The sequence below is a fragment of the Grammomys surdaster genome, unplaced genomic scaffold (assembly GCF_004785775.1).
Source record: "Grammomys surdaster isolate TR1022 unplaced genomic scaffold, NIH_TR_1.0 241, whole genome shotgun sequence".
Classification (NCBI taxonomy): domain Eukaryota; kingdom Metazoa; phylum Chordata; class Mammalia; order Rodentia; family Muridae; genus Grammomys; species Grammomys surdaster.
The window spans coordinates 1,235,742-1,260,827 of NW_021604686.1; the positions used below are offsets into that span (position 1 = coordinate 1,235,742).

The 25,086-nt window shown below is 54.5% G+C and overlaps 1 protein-coding gene across 1 annotated transcript in view; it reads left to right on the plus strand.

Moving 5' to 3' along the window:
• The window catches only part of Cspg4 (chondroitin sulfate proteoglycan 4), a 34,468-nt gene extending 10,321 nt beyond the window's left edge, over nt 1-24,147 (plus strand). The window contains exons 2-10 of the mRNA XM_028774559.1: nt 7,887-8,050; nt 9,806-13,351; nt 14,039-14,521; nt 14,798-14,974; nt 16,220-16,418; nt 16,520-16,654; nt 16,748-16,914; nt 20,837-21,020; nt 21,297-24,147. Coding sequence (XP_028630392.1) covers nt 7,887-8,050; nt 9,806-13,351; nt 14,039-14,521; nt 14,798-14,974; nt 16,220-16,418; nt 16,520-16,654; nt 16,748-16,914; nt 20,837-21,020; nt 21,297-23,125 — 6,884 coding nt within the window. The 3' untranslated portion in view covers nt 23,126-24,147. The remainder of the gene's footprint in view (nt 1-7,886; nt 8,051-9,805; nt 13,352-14,038; nt 14,522-14,797; nt 14,975-16,219; nt 16,419-16,519; nt 16,655-16,747; nt 16,915-20,836; nt 21,021-21,296) is intronic.
• Nucleotides 24,148-25,086: the final 939 nt, after the last annotated feature.

The window sequence follows — 25,086 nt, forward strand, 5'->3', positions numbered from 1 at the left end:
AGCAGAGACCCTGTGGTTTCCAGGCTTGACCTTGTAACCACGGACTCCGAGGGTGGGGCACTGGCCAGTGTGATATTTTCCTACTCTGCTGTGTGACAAAGATCTCCTTGATAGAAAACTCTCAGGACTGGAGAGACGGCTCAGACGTTAGGAGCACTGGCTGCTCTTCAGGAGGACTTGAGTCTGATTTCCAGCACCCACCTGTAGATCACAACTGGCCATAACTCCAGTTCCAGGGGATCTGACGCCCTCTTCTGGCCTCCAGAGGGACTGCATGCATATGATGCCCAGACTTACATGCAGGCAAACACCCATACACATAGGAAAAATAAAGTTTTTTAAGAAGAAAATTCTCACATGGGCCAAATGTCACCTCCTTCTGATTTCTACTCCTCTACCTACAAATTCTTCCTCTGTCTACACTCTCAGACCCTGTGGATGTGGAAGTGCCTTAGGCAGGAACACAAGCCTGGGTCCTACGCTGAAGGACTTCTAGCGTGTGGAGTTACCACTCAGTCAAGCACATGCTTAGTGTAAGCAAGGCCCTTGTTTGATCTAGCACACACACAGGCTTCCTCTGGACACACTTTAATGACCACAGCTTCCTATCAGCCACTCGTGTCTGGGCTGACCTGAATACAGGCATGGATAGTTCCCCCTCGTCTAAGTCCCCTTTCACAGATGGAAAGACTGAGACCAGAGAGAATATAGGAGATCTGGTCTCTGAGTTGAGGTGCATGTGTGTCTCTCTGTCTGTCTGCCCACCTGCCTGCCTGCTTCTCTGTGTGTGTTTTAGAAGAGTGACGAACCTTAATCTACATCCAGGTCTCCCCCTCTCCTTCCCTAAATGTTAGAACATGATATTCCAAGGAACACGACCTGTTCTGTACACACAATGCCACCAAGCCTTAAGTTCAGCCCTGTCCAGACCCCCAGTCATTGTTCCCCACTCAGGCTCACATGCTCACTGTCTCCAAACCCAGCCTTCTAGGCAAGGAAGCCTAAGACACCTTCCCAGTAGCCCTGTCACAGCACCCTGTCATGACTGGTCTGTGACACTTAGGGGACACTGGCATATGAATCCTGACTGTGAGAGGGCCAGGCCCAACAGCCACTCAGAGTAGCTTCCACCCTTGCTTGCTTTCTAGATCCTTTACTTCCCACCACCCCCACCCACCCCCACCCCCCCCCCCCCCCACCCCTAGTCCCCAGTGGGCAGCACTGGCACTTCGTCACTGGCTCCTGAGAAGACTGGGCCACCTCCTGCCAGCCCCTCCCTCTCCCTGCAGCTCCCTGAGCCCACCCGCAGCTGCTCCAGGAGAAGCCAGGCCGCCTCACCCTGCCAGCCAAAGCAGATGCGTTCCCTCCGGCCCTCCACTCCTCCCACTTCCACCCGGCCCTGACAGAGGGAGACTCAGGGGGACAAGAAGGGAAAAAGTGTGTCTTCCCCAGGCAAGCTGCCAGCCAGCCCTCACACTCCCTCCCACCCCAGCCGGGGCAGATGCTCTACTTCCGACTCACATGCTCCGGCCACCACTTCTGTGTGCACATACCTCCTCACCAGCACCCACAACACCCAGTTCTGGAACCACACCCACAGGGCTTCAGTCCCATCCTGGCCTCTGTCCCTGTGAACCTTTATAGACCTCAGTGTCTTCTCTTATAAAATGAGAGTTGTCTCATAGAGACCCTTCTGGGGCTGAGGAGGGGGCCCTTCTTTTTCTCTTGCATGCCAGTAACCTTATCCCAGGCTGGACCCACTGAGATGGAAATCTCACACCCACTAGGGTCTGGCCAGCCAGGGATAGGGAAAGTGGAAAAGGTCCTGGAAATCCACCCATCTGAACAAGGAGGAAAATTATAAGGCAGAGAAAAGCCTCTTGGAATTATTCCCCACCACACTAGCCCCACCCTCTTCGCCTGAGGTAGGGGAGCAGTGGAGCTCCACAAAGACTTCATTGAGGCCCGCTTCCTCCCCATCCCAGCCTCCAGCCTGGGTGGACTCTGAGTGATTGGTTCCATCAAAGCCTCTCATTTTCCCTCCTACTTCCTCTTGTGCCCAGCATGGCCCCGGGGTTGGTATATGTGGCTGGAAGCCGAGGACACTGAGCCTGCCCCTACAGAGCTCACAGAGATCTCTCCTCCTTCTCTCCAGGAGCCCTCATCCTCCACATGGGCCCCGCTACTTTGGAAATCATCCTTAGTATAAACCCCTCAGCATGGCTGACTGAGGGTGGTTGTCTAGAGGGCCAGTGTCAGAGCCAGAGCTCAGGCAACAATCGAGGAAACTGTTCTGTTCTGGCCTCTTTGGACTTTCAGGGAACGAAAAAGTTAATGAGAGAGTCAGGGTCCAATTGTGATTCTTGTGGCCTCAGAGTTCTTGAGATGAGAGGAAGGAGATTATCGTGAGCCCAGGAAAAGTCTTTCAATCCTAGTTCATGGTGGTGGTCGTTTGCCTGGTGTCACAGTGCTTGGTGGTCCATCACTGCCCTGGGATGAGGTCTTGTCTCCTGAGAGGGAGAACAGCTCTAAATTCCAATCCTGTGTGATTGTGAGCTAGCCTGCTGTTGTCCACACAGCTGGGAAAGCTGTGCCAGTGCAGTCTTTCAGCGCTGGGCAGCTCTCAGCAGTGAGAGCTATAGACTTGGTGGTAACCCAGTGTCACTCCTATGAAGTCACTCCGTTGACCCCATGATCTGACCTGAATCTGTTCCACTTCACCTTCCCTGAATACCTTCAGAGTAGCAGAGGCGAGGAAAGATGAGACAGATTTTTCTCTTGCCAAGTGGTCTTAGGACCGGGCAGAGCTGGTAGATTATCCTTCAATCCTGGCCAACCAGGATCTCGAACACAGTTCTATCAGTCTTCGTCCCTAGTATCCAGCATCCCGCTGACCCTATACCCACCTACACGTACTATCCAGGTATGCTGACACCCCCGACACATGCACATGCATGCATAAACACACACACACATGAAGGCATGCACACACAAGCTCATGCATACACACATGCACACACATGCACACATACACACACGCATGGACACACACAAACACACACATGTGCATGCGCACAGAGACACACATGCACACGCATGAGCATACAAGCTCGTGCACACACACACATGCACACACACAGGCACACACACACTGGCTACTCGGGTCTGTGGGGACTCCACAGCCTGTCACTCTGTTCCCCAAGCCCAGAGCAGAGACAGTTAGTGCCTCAGGCACCAGCCTCTGCCCAGCCTTTGGGAAACCTCCTTCAGGTTTGCTTGGCTTGAAGTCAGAACTACGGTGGAGAAAAGAAGAGGAATCCTTGGAGGTACAAGGGAAGGCAAGCTGGCCTGAGGGCTGGGTGACCTCAGAGAGAATACAGTGGCTCAGGCAGGGCACTAGGCCCATTGCTTTTACAAAGGCTGTATTCAGGTGGGCCCCCACACCAATAAGTATAGACAGAGAGCCCTTCAACTCTGCCTCAGCCCTCCCAAGAATCTATCCCATCACCCCTCAGCCTCCTTGAAAACTCCAGCCTCACCCTGCCTTCTCAGACCTGGAGCCAGGATATAGAGCTCCTGATGCCAAACCCCACAGGGTACAGTAGAGAAATCAAGCTTCCCCAAGGCAGGGTCCTCTTCCCCCCAACTCTCTGGACACCCCTCATTCCAGACCACAGCAGTCGGTCCCACCTTCTCTGTCTCCCTGGGCTTCTTTGTCTCCTTTCCTAACTCTAGGTTGTGTCCCTTGAGTTCTATCCTTGTGAAGAGGGGTCGCTATGCCTCGTTTTCAGTGTCTTTCTCCCAGGCCGGTTCTTCTTTTCCATCCGAGTTGCTGCTTTAGGGAACATATATGTGCATGTATGTTTGTGCATGACCGAGCGTGTGGATGGATGAACTAATGATCAGTGAAGATTGGTCCCCTGTGTCTCTTGTCCACCGCTCGTTCTTGCAGCAGCACTGGGCGTCACCCCCATGTGCGCACACCCTGCACTCAGCCGGGCAGCAGGCACTCCTGCCCAACAGCCCTGGGCTCCAATTTTCTCCCTTATAAAGTCAGGCTACGGCAGACAGGCAGGAATGCTGCCTCTGCCCGTCACGGAAGCCAGCTGGGAGAGCCCGCCTGACTGCCCTAGGCTATGAGGGGCAGCAGAGCTCCCAGGATTCTCTGCCAGGGAACAGGGTGCTGTGGGTGAGGCTGGGGTAGGTTTTAGACAGTAGCTGAGCTGAGACCTGAAGCTTACCTTTCTGAGACCAAGTCAGATACCTTCTCCCCTGTGTCCCCTATATGGTCTGGGCTACAAAGAACTTTGATATTGTGGAACTCACTCCCCAGAGGTGGGGCACCCAGGATGAGAGTAGCCAGAGGTCTGACTCTCTAGTACATCCTAGGGCAGGGAGTTGTACTCCCAGTTAGATGGGTGAAGAGGAAGCCAAGGAGAAAGATAGGACAGATAGAAAGAAAGACAGTTGGCTTGCACCGAGTTCGGAGGATTTCGAGGAGCTGGGTCTGCAGCCCCTGGGACTAGAGAAAGCCTTGAACCTAGAAACCTTGTTCCCAGCCCAGTAGAAAAAAAGCTAATGTGCATAGAATCCTAACCAAGAAGATGCAGACTACACATCCAACGCTGAATACATGTAAGACCCTACCTCAACAAAACCAAATGGGGAACTGGAGGAGCTGCGGCCTTGTGCAGGGACCAGATCCTCACTGACACACTCCCCAAGAGTGTCACCCCAGAGATCTAGGAGGTACCAGCACAATCCGGGGCCTGCCGAAGGATGAGTAGCTAGACTGACCACAGCTTCGCTTGCCCATCTGTGAAAGAGACCAGCGCAGCAAGACACTGGCTCTTTCTGTATCCTAACCCTGGGTCTCAGGAAAAGCATGGAGCCACCCCACCCTGGGGCCCAGACAGCAGCTCCCTGTTCATGAGAGGAAGGGTGGGAAGCCACGAGGACTTCCCCACCTTCAGCAGAACTGTGGGATGGGAGGGGGCAGGAGCCCTCCAGGAACACATGGCCTCTTTGAGGGAGCCAGGCCTGTCTAAGTAATGGCAGGCAGGCAAGGGAGGCAGGACCGGCTGGGCACAATCGCTCCTCTGTCCTAACAGCCCTGGGTCCTTACGTGGATACACAAACACATAGCCTTACACAAACCCCAAAGACACCCCAGAGCAGCCACCCACACACTCATGCACACACATCTGCGTAGCTCTGGACACTCACCTGTGACCTTCCTCCACCAAAAGGAAAAAAAAAAAAGCCCACCCAGGCAGCAAGCATCCTTCTGCAGCTCGTCTCCCAGAGCCTGGGGCATTTGCCCCTCCCACACAGAGGGCTTGGCCTATACACACTACCACCACAGCCCCCCTTCCTCAGCCTACACCACTAACCCTCTGCCTGTAAGTTTTCTAGAACCAGTAGGGGGCATGGGAAGCAGAGGCCCCAACTGCCCAGCCCAAAGGATCTATCCATCCCTGCTAGTCAACCTTCCACTGATCCTTCTCCCTACTCTGTAAGGGTTTATACCGCCCTCACCTCCTCCAGGAAGTCCTTGGGGATTGACTTCTAGCTTGTTATTTCTTCATCTTGCACCCTCTTTATATTTGAAGGCCCTCTCCAACTGCCCCCTACCTAATGACAACAATTCTGGATGCAGCCAGTCAGAAGGGTGAGAGGAGCCCAAGTATGGAGGTGAGGTGGGGGTACTGTCAGAGTTTCCAAAGCCCCAGCCAGCTTGGCTTCAGAGGCCTCTGTTCTGACAAGGGGGCTGCCTGGCCTGCACACTCCAGCAACACAAGGCAGCCAGTGTGAGTGCCTCTCCACACAGGAAACAGCAGGGCCCAGTCCCTCAAAGGGCTCATTCAGACCCCAGCTCTCTGGAAAGTACCTCTGCTTCCTGCCACCCTCCCATTTAGTCAAACAGGCTGCTGCTCTCTCCTGTGGGAAGGGAGCAGAGGCAGGTGGTTCAGTGGTTAGGGCCAGCCGTGCACCTTAGGGCCCGACCCAGAGCCCTGCCTTCATCTAAGACTTAGGAAGCTGGCATACCTTCTGGGCAAGGGAGTGTGGGTGGGATCACACCCACTAAGGGGAGTGTGCCCTCTTCCTGTGGGTGGCAAGCAGACCAGTCCCGATTTGAAATGTTTACCTCCTTGCGGGATATAAATACCCTCAGAGTGGGCAGTGTCACCTGGCCTACAAAATCCCTGAAGGTTTGCTGCTCGGCCCTCGCCAGCTGCTCCAAGCCACTCCAGCCCACCAGGGTTGTGGCTTCATCCTGTGGGGGCTGTGTGCCCAACCCTCTGTTCTGTGGCTGCCCATGGTTTGGCCTGCTGAGTTTTGCTCAAGCAGACACGGCACCCCCACTAGCACCTACTGCTGACCAGTGTCCGGGTCTGAGGTTCCCTGACACAAGGTATGTGATTCCTCAGGGCCCGGGCAGGCGGTTTTACACTCACGACATCCTTTTAACTCGGGAGCCACCAGGGAGGATTTCAGCTCAGCCCTGAGAATAGCATTCTCTCTCTTGCCCATCTCTCCTGGGGCAGAAAAGGTGCAGACCCTTGCAGTGGCTGCTGCTGCTGCTTTCTCAGATGATGTCAGCTGGCTCGAGCTGGCCGGGGCCCAGCCCTAGTGTGGTTGATGGCAGATCAAGCCTGACTGAGATGAGTTTCCTTTGCTCTGTCCATCTTTCCCCAACACTGGATATCTGCAGGCAGTCAAGGTTCTAACCACTGCAAGAATGGGTCAGAAATGGTGGAGAAATTGCTGGAGACGGAAGGAAGCTGGTTTTAGGAAATTCCCTTAAGGAGGGCTGAAGCTACTTCAAAGGAGGAGGTTCTCAGTGGGGTCCAAAGGGGTCTGGATGGTGCTCACCAACCCCGAGAGAGCATATCTGTCCTGCTGCCTGAGGAGACCCTCTCGGTCCAGCTGGCCGACCTGTGGTGCGTCCCCAGTCTTGTACGCAGAGTTAGCCCTGGCTTGGGTTAGAAAAGGGGATCTCCACTGTTGTCTTCCCTGGCTCCTTAAGCATGTTTGGAAACAAAGAGGCCGGATGTGAGTATTCACTAGAGACTGTGGGTAGCGCTGAGGCAGGAAGCAATCACAGAGTGATGGAGGACACTTTGGCCCGCTTTGAGTCCGACACCGCACGTGCTTCCCATTGGCCTGCGAGCCTTTGCTCCTTGGCAGGCTCTGAGCAATAAACGGCCTCACCCCACCCCGTCCCCACAGGCACTAGGAAAAGAGAAGAAATGACCTGCCTGCATTCCACCGTCAGGCACCACAGCCAAACACAGGGATGAAGCACGGTCGTGATTGAGAATGAGGGTTGAGTACAAGGAGCCCAGCCTAGGAGAAGAATGTGATCAGGGATCAGCCTTCCCTGTGAGAGTCCCCCCAGAACTCTGTTCCCGGGGGCCCGTGCCCTCCAAGCCAGATGATCAAGACAAGATCGGGAGAGACCAGACCCAGGATGGATATTCTTTGGGGCCCAGAGATAGTGGGAACCTGGGCCTTCAGGAACCCAAGAAAACTTGAATAACTGGGATCTTTTTTTAATATTTATTTATTTATTTATTTTATGTATGTAAGTACACTGCCTTCAGACACAGCGGAAGAGGGCATCAGATCCCATTACAGATGGTTGTGAGCCACCATGTGGTTGCTGGGAATTGAACTCAGGACCTCTGGAAGAGCAGTCAGTGTTCTTAACCGCTAAGCCATCGTTCCAACCCAGAATAGCAGGAATCTTAACTAGGCCCCCTAGGCAGTGCCTTATAGAGCCGTGGGGTGTGTCAGCATAGAAGGACCTCTCCTCTATTTCTGTGGTACCCAGCCTCCTCCTAGCAGAACCTCACCTTGACCATAGCTCCCTCTCTCACCAGCCTCCTTCTTCGGGGAGAACTACCTGGAGGTTCCTGTGCCCTCAGCCCTGACGAGAGTGGACTTGCTGCTCCAATTCTCCACATCCCAGCCCGAAGCCCTGCTTCTCTTGGCAGCGGGCCAAGATGACCATCTCCTGCTCCAGCTCCACTCCAGACGTCTACAGGTGAGTAGCACCCCTGGGAACGGGGCTAGGGACCCCTTCTGCAGGTTGGAAGGCCTTGCCTTTGGCTGTGCAACCTCATTCGAGTCACCCCTGCCCTCGGGTCTTGGTCTGTCTACTGCCAGTGGCCAGCAACATCCCAGAGTGAGCTCCCAGTACAGTGGCTCTGCCTACCGGCTGTCTCCGGCCTCACTTCTCTTCGTAGGCCCTAGCTGGTCATCTGGACTGAGCTCACCCAGCTTCCTGTATCCATCTCCTCACAGTGTCTGACTGACAGGCTTTCCTCACTGTTACCCCTGCTTTCCTCCTTTACCTGCCTTTCTTTGTCTTCCCCATGCCTGGCCAGTCCCCTCTCCTTGACATCTATGTGTGAGGAGTATCCCTGCTCCCAGGGAGTATCCCTGTGCTACTCACCTGGGCTATGTTCCTCCACTGGGACTCCCCCAGGCTCCCTGTAGTAAGGTGGTACAATCTGAGATGTCGTTTAAGACCAGTGTTATTTTTGAGGGGTCACTTGGCTGTCTCTTAGGACAGTCTTAGGAACCCAGGCTTGGACCCATCTGCTTTTGTGCCCCACTGCGGCTGAGGGACCCTGGCCCTATCGTCCTACAGCTGCCATGGCTTCTCACTGCCACAAGGTGTCACTTTGAGCCTGAGCCTGGGGCAGCAGCTACAGTAGAATCCATGCTTGGATTCCTGAGATCTCGTACTCTGCCACCACCCACTCCAGTCCCGGTGTCTGTGTCTCATGGAGGACGCCTGCCCTTCTAGAGCCTCAAACACAGAGCATCTGGGCTATGGAGACGGCTGGGTGGGTAGATGCACCTCTGTGCAGGCCTAATGACAGAAGCTGAGTGCCCAGAACCCACAACGTAACAGGAGAGGACTGACTCCTCAGAGTTGTCCTCTGACCTTCACATGTGCCTGCACACACACACATGCACGCACGCACACCACACTCACAAATACCTACACACACACACATGCAGACACTCACACCACACTCACAAATACCCATACACACACACACATGCAGACACTCACACCACACTCACAAATACCCACACACATACACACATGCAGACACTCACACCACACTCACAAATACCCATACACACACATGCATGCACGCACACCACACTCACAAATACCCATACACACACGCATGGATGCACGCACACCTCACTCACAAATACCCCCACACACACATGCACGCACGCACACCACACTCACAAATACACACACACACACACACACACACACACGCGCACATGCTCACACCACATGCACAAATTCCCAAACATACTCTCACGCATGCACACACACAAATAAATAGATAAAACATTAAAAAGGAAAACACAGACTACCTCTTCAGGTTCTTAGCCTTACAGTGAGCCAAGCTACTTTTGCCCACTAAGGGGGTTCATCAGGGAACTCCAAAGTGCCCATTACTCTTCCGGACGTAGTTTTTCTAGAACCCACGGTAGGTTTTCTGGTACTGCTCACTCAGGGAAAGAGAGGAAGGACGAGACCATGCCAAGTGCTGCTTCAGGAGAGAACCTTGCTTTGTGTAAATCCCTAGGGCCAGGGACAGTCTCGGAGCCACACTGGGGCCATGACTCTACCCAGTTGAAACAATAGGGAGGTAAGGGTGATGTCATGAAAAGCCCTGTCCTAGTTCCCTTTCAAAGGGGGCTCAGTATGGGGTACACAGAAACATCAGCCACTCCCACCCCTGGTCTGCCTGTCTCTCTTCAGGTCAGACTTGTCCTGGGACAAGAGGAGCTGAGGCTGCAGACACCAGCAGACACTGTGCTGAGTGACTCCGCCCCCCACACTGTAGTGCTCACTGTCTCCGACAGCTGGGCTGTGCTGTCTGTTGACGGAGTGTTGAACACCTCTTCCCCCATCCCAAGAGCATCCCACCTCAAGGCCACCTATGGACTCTTTGTGGGCTCCTCTGGAAGCCTTGACCTGCCTTACCTGAAGGGAATCAGCCGACCCCTGAGGGGCTGCCTCCACTCAGCCATTCTCAATGGCCGAAACCTTCTCCGTCCACTCACCCCCGATGTTCATGAAGGTTGTGCTGAGGAATTCTCTGCTGGGGATGAAGTCAGCCTGGGCTTCTCTGGACCCCGCTCACTGGCTGCCTTCCCTGCCTGGAACACTAGGGAGGAAGGCACCCTGGAGTTTACGCTCACCACTCGGAGTCAGCAAGCACCCCTGGCCTTCCAAGCAGGGGACCAGCGTGGGAACTTCATCTACGTGGACATATTTGAGGGCCACTTGCGGGCTGTGGTTGAAAAGGGCCAGGGCACCATGCTGCTTCGTAACAGCGTGCCGGTGGCTGACGGGCAGCCCCACGAGGTCAGCGTACACATAGATGTTCACCGGCTGGAAATCTCTGTAGACCAATACCCTACACGGACTTTCAACCGTGGGGTCCTCAGCTATCTGGAGCCACGTGGCAGTCTCCTCCTTGGGGGGCTGGACACAGAGGCCTCTCGACACCTCCAAGAACACCGTCTGGGCCTGGCACCGGGGGCTGCCAATATCTCCCTGGTAGGCTGCATAGAAGATTTCAGCGTTAACGGCAGGAGGCGGGGCCTCCGGGATGCCTGGTTGACCCGTGACATGACAGCAGGCTGCAGGTCTGAGGAGGATGAGTATGAGGAGGAGGTCTATGGCCCATATGAAACTTTCTCCACCCTGGCACCGGAAGCCTGGCCAGCCATGGACCTGCCAGAGCCGTGTATTCCTGAGCCAGGACTGCCTGCTGTCTTTGCAAACTTCACCCAGCTGCTTACCATCAGCCCCCTGGTGGTGGCCGAGGGTGGCACAGCCTGGCTTGAGTGGAGGCACGTGCAGCCCACGCTGGACCTGACAGAGGCAGAGCTGCGCAAGTCTCAGGTGCTGTTCAGCGTGAGCCAGGGCGCACGCCATGGTGAGCTGGAACTGGACATCCCGGGAGCCCAAACCCGGAAAATGTTTACCCTGTTGGACGTGGTGAACCGTAAGGCCCGCTTTGTTCACGACGGCTCTGAAGACACCTCTGACCAGCTGATGCTGGAGGTGTCAGTGACTGCTCGGGCACCTGTGCCCTCCTGCCTGCGGAGGGGCCAAATTTACATTCTACCTATTCAGGTAAACCCTGTCAACGACCCACCTCGTATCATCTTCCCGCACGGCAGCCTCATGGTGATCCTGGAACACACACAGAAGCCTCTGGGACCCGAGATTTTCCAAGCCTACGACCCAGACTCTGCCTGTGAGGGTCTCACCATCCAGCTCCTCAGTGTCTCCTCTGGTGTCCCTGTGGAACACCGAGACCAGCCCGGAGAGCCAGCAACTGAGTTTTCCTGTCAGGAACTGGAGGCAGGCAACATAGTCTATATCCACCGTGGTGGGCCTGCCCAGGACCTGACATTCAGAGTCAGTGATGGAATGCAGGCCAGTGCTCCAGCTACACTGAAGGTCGTGGCTGTCCGGCCAGCCATACAGATCCTCCATAACACAGGGCTGCACCTGGCCCAGGGCTCTGCTGCAGCCATCTTACCCGCCAACCTGTCGGTAGAAACGAACGCAGTAGGACAGGATGTGAGTGTGCTGTTCCGAGTCACTGGCACCCTGCAGTTCGGGGAGCTGCAGAAGCAAGGGGCCGGAGGGGTGGAGGGCAACGAGTGGTGGGAAACACTGGCCTTCCACCAGCGAGATGTAGAGCAAGGCCGGGTGAGGTACCTGAGCACTGACCCACAACACCACACCAGAGACACAGTGGAGGACCTGACCTTGGAGGTGCAGGTGGGCCAGGAGACGCTGAGCAATCTGTCTTTCCCAGTGACCATCCAGAGGGCCACAGTGTGGATGCTGCGACTTGAGCCTCTGCATACGCAGAACCCTCATCAGGAGACCCTCACCCCAGCTCACCTAGAGGCTTCCCTGGAGGAGGAAGAGGGAGGCCCATACCCTCATACCTTCCACTATGAGTTGGTTCAGGCCCCCAGGAGAGGCAACCTCCTGCTCCAGGGTACAAGGCTGTCAGATGGCCAGAGCTTCAGCCAGAGTGACCTGCAGGCCGGTCGTGTGACCTACAGGGCCACAATGCGGACCTCTGAGGCAGCTGATGACTCCTTCCGTTTCCGGGTCACATCTCCACCACATTTCTCCCCGCTCTACACGTTCCCCATACACATTGGTGGCGACCCAAACGCTCCCGTCCTCACTAACGTCCTTCTCACGGTACCGGAGGGAGGGGAGGGAGTGCTGTCCGCTCACCATCTCTTTGTCAAGAGTCTCAACAGTGCCAGCTACCTCTACGAGGTTATGGAACAGCCCCACCATGGCAGGCTGGCTTGGAGGGACCCAAAGGGTAAGGCCAGCCCAGTGACATCCTTCACCAATGAGGACCTACTGCACGGACGACTGGTCTACCAGCATGACGACTCTGAGACCGTAGAGGATGATATCCCGTTTGTGGCCACACGCCAGGGTGAGGGCAGCGGAGACATGGCCTGGGAGGAGGTGCGCGGTGTCTTCCGAGTGGCCATCCAGCCTGTGAATGACCACGCCCCTGTGCAGACCATCAGCCGGGTCTTCCATGTGGCCCGGGGTGGACAGCGGCTGCTGACGACGGATGACGTGGCTTTCAGTGATGCTGACTCGGGCTTCAATGATGTGCAACTGGTGCTAACCCGCAAGGACCTCCTCTTTGGCAGCATCGTGGCTATGGAGGAGCCCACAAGGCCCATCTATCGTTTCACCCAAGAGGACCTTAGGAAGAAGCAAGTCCTGTTTGTACACTCAGGGGCCGACCATGGCTGGCTCCAGCTACAGGTGTCTGACGGGCAGCACCAGGCTACTGCCATGCTGGAGGTGCAGGCCTCCGAGCCCTATCTTCGCGTAGCCAACAGTTCTAGTCTTGTGGTCCCTCAAGGAGGCCAGGGCACCATTGACACAGCTGTGCTCCACCTGGACACCAACCTGGATATACGAAGTGGAAATGAGGTCCACTACCAGGTCACAGCTGGCCCTCACTGGGGGCAGCTGCTCCGGGATGGCCAGTCAGTCACTTCCTTCTCCCAACGGGACTTGCTGGATGGGGCCATTCTCTACAGCCACAATGGCAGTCTTAGCCCTCAAGACACCCTGGCCCTTTCTGTGGCAGCAGGGCCAGTACAAACTAACACCATCTTACAAGTGACCATTGCCCTGGAAGGCCCCCTGGCCCCACTACAACTGCTGAAACACAAAAAGATCTACGTCTTCCAGGGGGAAGCGGCTGAGATCAGAAGGGACCAGCTAGAGGTAAGGTGGTGCACACGGCCCTGCCGAGCTGAAGAGTACTCGTCACTTGTAGGATGGTGAGGGTCTGTGAGGTGTTTATTAACTCAGGGAGCTCAACACTGACCAGCAGGCTCACTGGCTCGCTGTGAAACCCCACTTTTGAGGCCCTTCCAGTTCTAAGCGTTTGGACTTCGAGAAAGACCGTGACTTGGCATGTCAGGAAGTGTCCAAACCAGAGGAGGTAGCATGTGAGGCAAGCTAGGGTGGTGCACACCTTTAATCCCAGCACTCAGGAAGCAGAGGCAGGCGGAGCTCTTTGAGTTCAAGGCCAACCTGGTCGATTAAGTGAGTTCCACGCCAGACCAGGCACGAAAGAAAGGGTAGAGGGAGCAGAGAAAAGTATGGAGTATGGACAGCGAAAAGTAGCAGATGACATTTCAAGCTAAAAAGAATGTGTGCTGCAAAGGTATAGAATCAGAAGTGTAATTTAAGAGCGGTGCTTAGAGTCCTTTGTGACTAGATCAGGCAATGAGAGAGTCCTCAGCAAACTGCTGAAGACCTGGAATCTGGGAGCCTGTACTGTTCGGTATGGTGAGAGCGCCCCCTTGTGGTACATAGTGCCAGCTCTAACAGCCCGAGCGAACATTAGCAACACGTGGTTTACAACGACCTGTGACCCTGTGTGTCCCCATCCTCTCTGTTGACCAGGTAGTTCAGGAGGCAGTGCTGCCTGCCGACATCATGTTCTCGTTGAGAAGCCCCCCAAACGCCGGCTACCTGGTGATGGTATCCCACGGTGCTTCAGCAGATGAGCCGCCCAGCCTGGACCCTGTGCAGAGCTTCTCCCAGGAGGCAGTGAATTCAGGCCGAGTTCTCTACCTGCACTCTCGCCCTGGGGCCTGGAGTGATTCCTTCTCCCTGGATGTGGCCTCGGGCCTGGGTGACCCTCTTGAAGGCATCTCTGTGGAGCTGGAGGTGCTGCCCACAGTCATTCCCCTGGATGTTCAAAACTTCAGCGTTCCTGAGGGTGGCACCCGTACCCTGGCCCCTCCGCTGGTCCAAATCACTGGGCCTTACTTCCCCACACTGCCAGGCCTTGTTCTACAGGTGCTAGAGCCACCGCAGCACGGGGCCCTGCAGAAGGAGGACCGACCTCAAGATGAGAGCCTCAGCACTTTCTCCTGGAGAGAGGTACCAGGGACGCCAGGGCATCAGCACAGCCCCTAGTTACTGGCATTGCTTTATGGTTTATTTCAGTCTTCCCCTGAGAAATGGAAACTGTTGTCATTTTACACACACACACACACACACACACACACACACACACACACACACATTTCTTACCTATGGAAACGGGTTCTAAAGGTTCTGTACCCAACAATGGGACATTAAGGGTGCTGGTCCCAAGATCCCTCTTGAGACTTGGGCTAGCTGAAGCCTGACAACCAATCCTGGCTTTCCTAACAGGTGGAAGAGCAGCTGATCCGCTATGTGCATGACGGGAGTGAGACACAGACAGACGGCTTCGTCCTGTTGGCTAATGCCTCAGAGATGGATCGCCAGAGCCAGCCCATGACCTTCACTGTCACCATCCTCCCTGTTAATGACCAACCCCCTGTCCTCACCACAAACACAGGCCTGCAGGTGAGCTCACCCTGGGCCTACCCCATCTTCGCTCCCGGGAAGAGACTAGAGTCCCTTACTTCTCCCTTTCTCTCGGGCTCAGTTTCATCCCCTGTGAAATGGGTTCACTACCACATATCTGGCTATTGGAAGGAGAGGTGTGATACTGTGCTGGAAACAGAACAGTTGTGAGGTTTTGTTACTGGCCTGCATATAAATACAGTGGGCAGTCTCGTTTTAGAAAGACCATCCGTGGCCTTGATAGTCCCTGGACCCACATGTAGCAGAAAGGTTTTCCCTCATGTCTCAGGCCCAGAATACCTAAAGAAATTTATTATAAGCCCTGTATTGTAGGCTGCAGGTTGGGAGCTCGAGGGTCACAGCAAATAAAGGTCACAACAAAGCTTCCCAAGTTTGTATCCCTATAGGCTGAGGGAGGATTTCTCTTCGGAGTGAGCCTTGGTCTACTGAACTAAGGGCTGCCTAGGATCACAGGTTGGAAAGGATGTGTGATAAATTGGCCACTAGGTGGCAATATCCTCCCATGTTAGCCCCTTGGAGCCCAACACTGCTGTTTTAACTTACTGTAGGACTCTGGGAAGGAGACACTCATGGGTATTAGAAGGTATTTTCTGATTTGAGGGCCTTCTACCCAGAGTGGCCTCAATGACTGGCCCTGTGCCACATGGAACAGGGCTTCAGAAGAGGACCTTGCCCTGCGTGGGTGGGTAGCCTATGGGGCCTCCCCTGCAGTCTGCATGGGTAGGTTCCTAACTGGTACAGAAAATCAGCTCTATTCTTCGCTCTGCATCTCTCTTCTGACCTTCAGTTGGCAGGGGAGCCTATTTCTAAGTGTCCTGTGCTGGCTAACACCACTACGTCTGTCCTGTGCCCACCCCTGCCAGGTGGTGTATGCCGTGGCAGGGGGTGGGGGGGAGGGAGATCCCTGCCCACCAGTGACACACAGCAGTACCTTAGAACAAGGGCAGGGATCTCTGAAGTAAGAACTCAGTAAGGGCCAACCAGGAGCATTTCTAGGCAGGAGGTTGTGATCTGGCTTTGAGGTACAATTAAGATTAGGCCAGGTGGAGAAGGAACCCGCATGACAGAAAAGTAGAACCTTTATGCGGTGGAGCCCAGAATGCCACAGGCGTCCATGACAGCTGAACAGAGCAGGATGGAGGCCTGGTGGCAGTCCCAGAGCCAGGAGGAAGGGGATGGGATGGGTTCAATGTGGACAGAACTTTCACAGGTCTATATCCCCAGATCTGGGAGGGGGCCACTGTGCCAATCCCTCCTGAGGCCCTCAGGGGAACAGACAACGATTCAGGGCCGGAAGACTTGGTCTACACCATCCAGCAGCCCAGCAATGGACGGATAGCTTTGAGGGAAGCACCAGACACCGAGGTCCACCGCTTCACACAGGCCCAGCTGGACAGTGGGCTTGTGCTGTTCTCACACAGAGGTGGGTGCTGAGTGGGTTCTTCAGCCCTCTGGAGTGGGGGTACCTTGAGGAGAGGGAGCTACCTTGGACCAACAAGATCCAGCTCCATTCCTTGTGCTCAGGAGCCCTGGAAGGAGGCTTCCATTTTGACCTCTCTGACGGCGCACACACTTCTCCTGGACATTTCTTCCGTGTGGTGGCCCAGAAGCAGGTGCTCCTGTCCTTGGAGGGCAGCCGGAAGTTGACTGTCTGTCCTGGTAGGTCTGCATGCTGAGTAGCTGAGGCGGAATTGAGGCTGGTAGCACAGGATCCTCCTGTCAAAAGCTAACAGGCTCCTTAATGCTTCACAGAGTCTGTGCAGCCACTCAGCAGCCAGAGCCTGAGCGCCAGTTCCAGCACAGGCACTGACCCGCGGCATCTGCTCTACCGGGTGGTAAGAGGCCCCCAGCTTGGCCGACTCCTCCATGCCCAGCAGGGAAGTGCAGAGGAGACCTTGGTGAACTTCACCCAGGCTGAGGTAAGGGCTTCACTCCTCAGCCACCACACAGACCCCAACTTTACCTCAGGTGGCCAGATGGAGCATATCCATCTCTGGCAGCTAGCTTCTCTGGATCCTGCCCCAGTTCAGGGTTAGGCGTCCAGGAGGAAGCTCCAGCTAGAGCCTAGTCACTGAGAAGGCATTCCAGTGGCTGGTGATGGGACAAGCTCACTTCAAGGGGACAGTGTGGGATAATGTTGAGCTTGGGGCTCAGGAAAGGTACCGGAGAATGTAAGCAAGCTAGAAGCAGATGAATCACAGGCAGAGTGGGCCAAGCTGAGGGACACTGTGATCCGCTCTTCAGAGCAGAGTTCTTAGGGCACACCAGGACCACCAATCAAAATTATAATTCCCACCCTCAAGTTGAGGCTGACTGAACTGCTGAGCTGTCAGGGCTGTCCGTGTTAGCTAGGGGGGCCAGCAGTCAACCCTTACCCTACCACATACACAGTTGGTCCCCACGGGGTCTAAGGCACTGTGAGCAGCTCCTCTGGGCCATGGTGGAGAACAGGTCCTCGTGAGCAAACAACACACTTGATGCTCTCACCTAGAGGCCGCTTAGGCACACAAAATCACAGCACGACCCCAGTTCTTTCTGCACGGGGGCGGAGCCAAGAGAACGGGCTGGCCCTGCACTGTGGTGCTGCTCCAAGAACTCTCCAAAGAGGATTACCCTCACCCTTGAAGAACGCAGGACCCACCTCCAGGTCTCTTTCCAGCACTCCTTTCCCTCAGAGAAAGGAGTGGGCCCCACGAGTCCCTTTCTACCCCATCAGGGTATGTGCCCCCTCTGAGAAGTAATGGAAGGAAAAGCTGGCAGGGGGAAGCAACTCTCACCCAGCAGGCAGCTCAGAGGAAGCTGCCTGAACTAGGGTCACATAAGATTCCCCAGGTCGGGCGTATCTTTTGCTAGGCTTGTGTTCTCTTTACTCCTGGGCCTTAGCATCTACAATAGTCCCTGTCTGCTTCCTCCCTACAATGAAATCTGCCAGTGGCTAGGGCAGCTATATGCTGGGAGTCACTGGGAACCTTGTTATCAGAGACCAGGAAGGAGGAGAGACTGGGACAAGGCCATAAATGCCCCTCCCCCAGCCAGCAATCCCTCATATGCCAGCAACATGAAGGAAAGGAGTGAATGGCCACCAGGGGGCCAGCCTGGCAGTGCCACCCAAGAAGACTGGAAAGAGGCTACGTGGCACAGACACCCTCCTCCACTGGCATAGGCTAGGCACCAGTAGGCAGTGGCTTGACAGTACCACTGCCCTTCAAAATGCTGGGCTGGACAGGGAGGGGCTCAGGTAACCTCAATTTGCAGACAAAGAAGTGCATAGGAGGTCAGGTGATTTTTATTCAGTAGACATGGCTGGTAAGAAACAAAACCAGGATTAAGCCTTCACTTAAGAACACTGTCCCCAGAACTTGGGTGACCCCTGTACACTTGGCCTGAGTTTTGCCTTTTTCTCACTTGGGCCTCGAGAGCAGCCAGTTGTCACACTGGAGCCACCACCACTGCTGGGAGGCTCCATTTCCCACCATGCCCACCATCAACCTGGGCTAGAGGTTACAAATGACAGTCTTCAACCCTTTAGGACACATCTGGCCCACAGATGTGTTTTATTTGAATACGCATTACATTTAATATCTTAACATTCGCTGTCAGCATTGGAGCCTTAAGAAAGTTCACAGACACCTTATCCACCAATTCTTTAAAGGCCTGTGCTCCTTCTTGTAGCAAACCACTGAGGAGGTGCCCCTCTTTTCAGCACAGATCAGCTCGAAGTGTAGACGGCACAACCCGACTGCGATGCTCTAGGACCCGAAGATTGTTTGCTCATAACCACACCGCTCTGTTTCTGCTTTACTACTGCTCAAGTCCTGTTTTGCTGAAAGGAAAAAATCTTTCTGTGTTTCCCTCCTAAAAGAGGAAAACAAAGATAAAGCATGAGGATATGTCTTGATCAGAAGGTGCAGGAAACAGATTTCTTTACAGAAACAAAGACTGTTACTTGGTGTTGAACATACACATGGCCCTAAAGAATAGGTCATAAAGTTGATGCAAGGTCTCCTGGATAACCCTGGAGTCTGTGATCAGATAGTGAGCTAACACATCACTGAGCGAGAGCCGTGCTCAACCTGGCACAGTGGCACACAACAGCTACTTGGGAGGCTGAGGCAGGAGAATCACCTGAGCTTGGGAAGTCAAGGCCAGCCTGGCCAACATAGTAAGACCCTTGTTCAAAACAAAAACAGGAAACCAATCCTACGTTTCAAAGGCTCCCTCTGTGTTAGGACTGACTGTAGAGGCAGTGGGCAGAGGCCTTGAGGGGAACATGAGAGAGAGAATGTTTGCAGTAACCCAGATAGGACCTGGATGGTGAGGGAGAAAGGAGACAAGGAAGTCTCTGGGATTTCCCCTGAGCCACTCAGCAGCTGAGCTGCTGTCATGGAGATGGAGTCTCAGGTGAGGTCACTGGGGCACGTCTGGGCCTAGGGAGCTTGAAACATCCATTAGACATCTGTGGAGCAAAAGACACAGTGGAAATTTGAGACTGGGGTTCCGGTGAGAGTAAACTGGACTGATGGAAGCCATCACTGGGCCATTGGAAGCCCTGAGACTACGTGGAGGAGGTAGGCCAGAGACCATGCCACAGGATGCTGGGAAGCAGGACCAGCAGAGACAGTGAGATCTGAGGAGACCCAAAGCAGAATGTCACATCCTGGAAGTCTCACGACACGAATCAAACGACACTCAGCAGGCCGCGAGACCTAAGCCGGTCTCTGGTTTAATGCACAGGGCCCTGTTAGTGCCATTGATGACATCATAGGAACAAAATCCTGAGTGGAGCAGGCGGGCTGAGGATGTGTGGTGACAGCGAACACTGTTCTTAGGGAATTTTGCTGCAATGAAAAGAGGGAGGGGCCTGGAGAGATGGCTCAGCGGTTAAGAGCACTGACTGTTCTTCCAGAGGTCCTGAGTTCAAATCCCAGCAACCACATGGTGGCTCAAAACCATCCGTAATGAGATTGGATGTCCTCTTCTGGTGTGTCTGAAGACAGCTACAGTGTACTACTCATAAATTAAATAAATAAATCTTTAAAAAAAAAAAAGAAAAGAAAAGAGGGAGGGGACAAGTGCCAGCAGAAAAGATGAACCGGGGTCTGGGGATATCGTTCAAATGGAGGCATCGCCACCACAGAAAACTTAGCAAGTTCCAGGGCAGACTAGGGTGCATGAAACCCTCTCAAGAAAAAAAAAAAAAGAAAAGTAAATTCAAGAGTGATTTTGTTTTTAAAAAAAAGTGATTTTGTTTAAGATGAAAGGAAAAATAAACTTGGCTGCATAGCAAAAACAAAAACAAGAACAAAAAAAACAAAAAAACAAAAACACCAGCTACTTGGGAGGCTGAAACAGGAGAATCACTTGAGCTTGGGAAGTCAAGGCCAGCCTGGCCAACATAGTAAGACCCTTGTTCAAAACAAAAACAGGATCTATGGGGGGGGGGGGGGTGGCGGGAAGCCGCCATAACAGAACGGAGACTAGCAGCGGTGCCTGTGGGAAGCAAGAATGGAGCCGCTTCGAAGGAGGAGGGACCCACTTTAAACAGAAACATGAATCAATGACCAATTTCCCCAACTAAAGCTAGGGCTGAAACCCAGGCTTCAGAGCCCAGCTGTTCCCTGCCACGTAATTCCCTAAGGGAGACTCCTTGAACCAATGAGGTGGAGAGCAGGCTACACAGAGAGACCTAGGTTCAGCCAGAAGAACTCAGAGTAAGTAAGGCTAGGCACTGAGGAGATCAGAGAGTGCCAGTGCCCTACCTGCCTGACAGGGAGCTTCCAGGTACTACAGCCTGAGCCCACCTGTCACACCCAATCACGATGTCTACGTCCCCCCACCCAGGTGAACGCCGGGAATATTCTGTATGAGCATGAGATATCCTCTGAGCCCTTCTGGGAAGCCCATGACACCATCGGTCTCCTGCTGTCCTCACCACCTGCCAGGGATCTGGCTGCCACCCTGGCTGTGATGGTGTCTTTTGATGCTGCCTGTCCCCAGCGCCCCAGCCGTCTGTGGAGGAACAAAGGTGAATAGCATGATGGGATGGCAAGGTTGGGGACACAGGGAAATAGAGGATGCCCCAGAGGGATAGAGCCTGACTGGCAGCTTCTTAGTCCCAGGGAGATATAGGGTTGATGCATGGGGAACACTGACACCAGAAGTCCTTGTTCTACCGGGGCCATCCTGGAGCTATTACTGGTCTAAAGGAGAGGTGCAGACTTGTCTCAGGGTCTCCTTGCTGAGGATTCATGGCTTTTCTTTCAGTGGACTGGACCTTCATAGCCTATGTCTCATCCCCCAGGTCTTTGGGTCCCTGAGGGCCAGCGAGCCAAGATCACTATGGCTGCCCTTGACGCTGCCAACCTCCTAGCCAGTGTACCAGCATCTCAGCGCAGTCGGCATGATGTGTTCTTCCAGATCACGCAGTTCCCCACCCGGGGCCAGCTCCTGGTGTCCGAGGAGCCACTCCATGCCGGGAGGCCCCACTTCCTGCAGTCTGACCTGGCTACAGGACAGCTGGTGTATGCCCATGGTGGTGGGGGTACCCAGCAGGATGGCTTCCGCTTCCGTGCCCACCTCCAGGGACCAATGGGGACTTCTGTGGCAGGACCCCAAACCTCTGAGGCCTTTGTCATCACTGTGAGGGACGTGAATGAGCGTCCCCCTCAGCCACAGGCCTCCATTCCTCTCCGTGTCACCAGGGGCTCACGAGCCCCTGTCTCACGAGCCCAGCTGAGTGTAGTCGACCCAGATTCGGCTCCAGGGGAAATTGAGTATAAAGTACAGAGGGCACCCCACAATGGCTTCCTGAGCCTGGCTGGGGACAACACTGGGCCTGTGACTCACTTTACACAGGCTGATGTGGATGCAGGACGCCTGGCCTTCGTGGCAAATGGGAGCAGTGTGACCGGCGTCTTCCAGTTGAGCATGTCTGATGGAGCCAGCCCCCCAATACCCATGTCCCTGGCTGTGGATGTCTTGCCATCCACCATTGAGGTGCAGCTGCGAGCACCCCTGGAAGTACCCCAAGCTCTAGGACGTACCTCACTGAGCCGGCAGCAGCTCCAGGTGATTTCGGATCGTGAGGAGCCAGATGTATCTTACCGCCTCACTCAGGGGCCCCTGTACGGGCAGCTACTAGTGGGGGGGCAGCCCGCCTCGGCCTTCAGCCAGCTGCAGGTAGACCAGGGGGATGTAGTCTTTGCCTTCACCAACTTCTCTTCCTCTCGGGATCACTTCAAAGTCCTGGCTCTGGCCAGGGGAGTGAATGCATCAGCCACCGTAAATGTCACAGTACAGGCTCTGTTGCGCATGCGGGTTGGTGGGCCATGGCCTCAGGGTACCACCCTGCGCCTTAACCCCACTGTGCTGGATGCCAGTGATCTGGCCAACCGCACAGGCAGTATGCCCCACTTCCGGCTCCTGGCAGGACCCCGTTATGGCCGTGTGGTCCGTGTGTCCCAAGGCCGAACAGAATCTAGAAGCAACCGGCTTGTGGAACATTTCACTCAGCAGGACCTGGAAGAGGGAAGGCTAGGGCTAGAAGTGGGTAGACCAGAAGGCAGGTCCACTGGGCCAGCTGGTGACAGACTTACTCTGGAGCTGTGGGCAAGGGGTGTCCCACCTGCTGTGGCCTTGCTGGACTTTGCCACTGAGCCTTACCATGCGGCCAAATCCTACAGTGTGGACATACTCAGTGTCCCTGAGGCTGCTCATACAGAGAAACCAGGAAGAAGCACCCCCACTGGCCAGCCAGGCCAAGCAGCCTCCAGCCCCATGCCCACTGTGGCCAAAAGTGGTTTCCTGGGCTTCTTAGAGGCCAACATGTTCAGCATCATCATCCCCGTGTGCCTGGTCCTCCTGCTCCTGGCCCTCATCTTGCCTCTGCTCTTCTACCTCCGCAAACAAAACAAGACGGGCAAGCATGATGTCCAGGTGTTGACCGCCAAACCCCGCAATGGCCTCGCTGGTGACACAGAGACCTTTCGAAAGGTAATGCCAGGCCAAGCCATTCCACTCACAACTGTGCCTGGCCAGGGGCCCCCACCAGGAGGCCAGCCTGACCCAGAACTATTGCAGTTTTGCCGGACACCCAATCCTGCCCTCAGGAATGGCCAGTACTGGGTGTGAGACCTGGCCTGTACCCAGATGCTGCCCACCCTCCAGGCCCACTGCTTCTGTACCCTGGTCTGGCCTGAGGATCTCCAGAGCCAAAAAGACCTTCAGATGCCAGGGGTGGAGGGAGCTGGGAGACAGTCTAGAGGTCCTGGAGTGAGTGGAGTCAAGAGCTGGAAACTTCCTCAGCTCACTTAGACCTGGAGAGCCACAGGGGCCAAGGTGAGAGGCAGCTAAAGTCAGCTCACTGCAGAAAACAGGATAACATCCTAGATGGAACACAACTCTGGGTCCTGGGACTGTGACCTTAGGTAAGTCAGACCTGACCCAGACTGACAAGGTCGGGGAGAAGAGTACGCTCTGGTCATTTGTTGTCTCTGAAGAACAAACTCTCCCTCTCTGGTGTTTTCCTGAAGCTGACCGGGGAGGAATATTAGGCAATAGATTAATATATTCAAGGTGCAAGATGGGTGGGGTTGCTCTGGGGTCGGTTAATTTAAGGCAAGAAAGCTATTTAACATGGTGCTGGGCTAGCCAGGCCTAATGAAGCCCTGGAGTACATGGAATGAACAAAGGTCTGAAGCCATTTCACCCACAGAGCCCTGTGGTCGAGCACTGAAGCACTGGCGAGCAACCGTCAGCACTTGGACTGGGAGCGTTGAAGGCCACTCTGGTGGCCATGCTCTCTCTCCTCGAGACTAGGGAGCAGGCAAACTGGGGCACCTGACTCCGTGGAGCCTTGGTGAATGAGGCCTCTGAGGCCCCCGGACAGCTGAGCATTGTTCGTGTTTGACTGTGCACTGGGCTTTTATCCGTGGCAGCTTCGCTCCCCTGGGACTCGCATGTGGCCTAGCTTCATGGGGGTGGGGATGGACAGATCTGGACAAGCTCTTGAATTTCCATCTCCTGGGGCATTCCCAAAGCCCTCTACTCTCACCTGTACCAGCACATGGGCTGTTTGTTGAGACGGGACCAAAGCCCTTACGCTACAGGGAACTTCAGGGAAAAATAAAATAAAAATAAATGCTCCCAGTCATAGACTCTTTAGCCTGGGTTTTGGCCCCCAAAGCTCTTTCTCTCCCCAACCTCCTTTCATTGTGGCTGCAAAAGTAAAAGTGAGGGAAATGGGGGTGTGAGGTGGGGGGACGCCAAAGCTTGGGACACAGTGCCTAAAGGAAAGATTTGGGCATGCAGACTTTTTTTTTTTTTTTTTTTTTTTGGTTTTTCAAGACAGAGTTTCTCTGTGTAGTTCTGGCTGTCCTGGAACTCACTCTGTAGACCAGGCTAGCCTCGAACTCAGAAATCCTCCTGCCTCTGCCTCCCAAGTGCTGGGATTAAAGGCATGTGCCACCACTGCCCGGCACATGCAGACTTTTATACGGAACATTTTACAGTCTCTATCCATCCTTCACCAGAAAGACCCAGGTACTTCTCTAAAGGAGAGGAAGCGATGCAGACACAGGGAAGCCACACACCCTTGAGCATAGCATTCAGTTATCGCTGGGTCCTGAGATCCCGTGTCTCCAAAGGAAAGGCCATTCTATGAGTGAGCGACACGGCAGATGGAATCCTCCGACCCTTCCTACCAGGTGATCTTGCAGATGATGCAAGATCAGGGGCAGTGGAACCCCACTCGAGCCCAGGGGATCACCTGGTCTTGAGGATGGACTGAAGTCATTAGAAAACACATAAAGCTGAATGGGTGTCTCCTGCCTATAATTCCAATACTTTAGAAACAGGAGCATGACAAGTTCAAAGTCATCCTTGGCCCTAGAAAACTTAAGGCCAATCTGGGCTACCAGAGATCTTGTCCGAGAGCAAGGGAGGGAGGCAATAGATGTCTATGCTCTGGGGAAAACTTGGGACTTCCTGGGGTCTAAGAACAGGCAAGTTAGAGGTGGAAGGCAGAAAGTAGCCTTTGGCAGCATCTGGGGACTAGGATGAGCTCCACATGTGTCCCAGCATCTGTGACATTT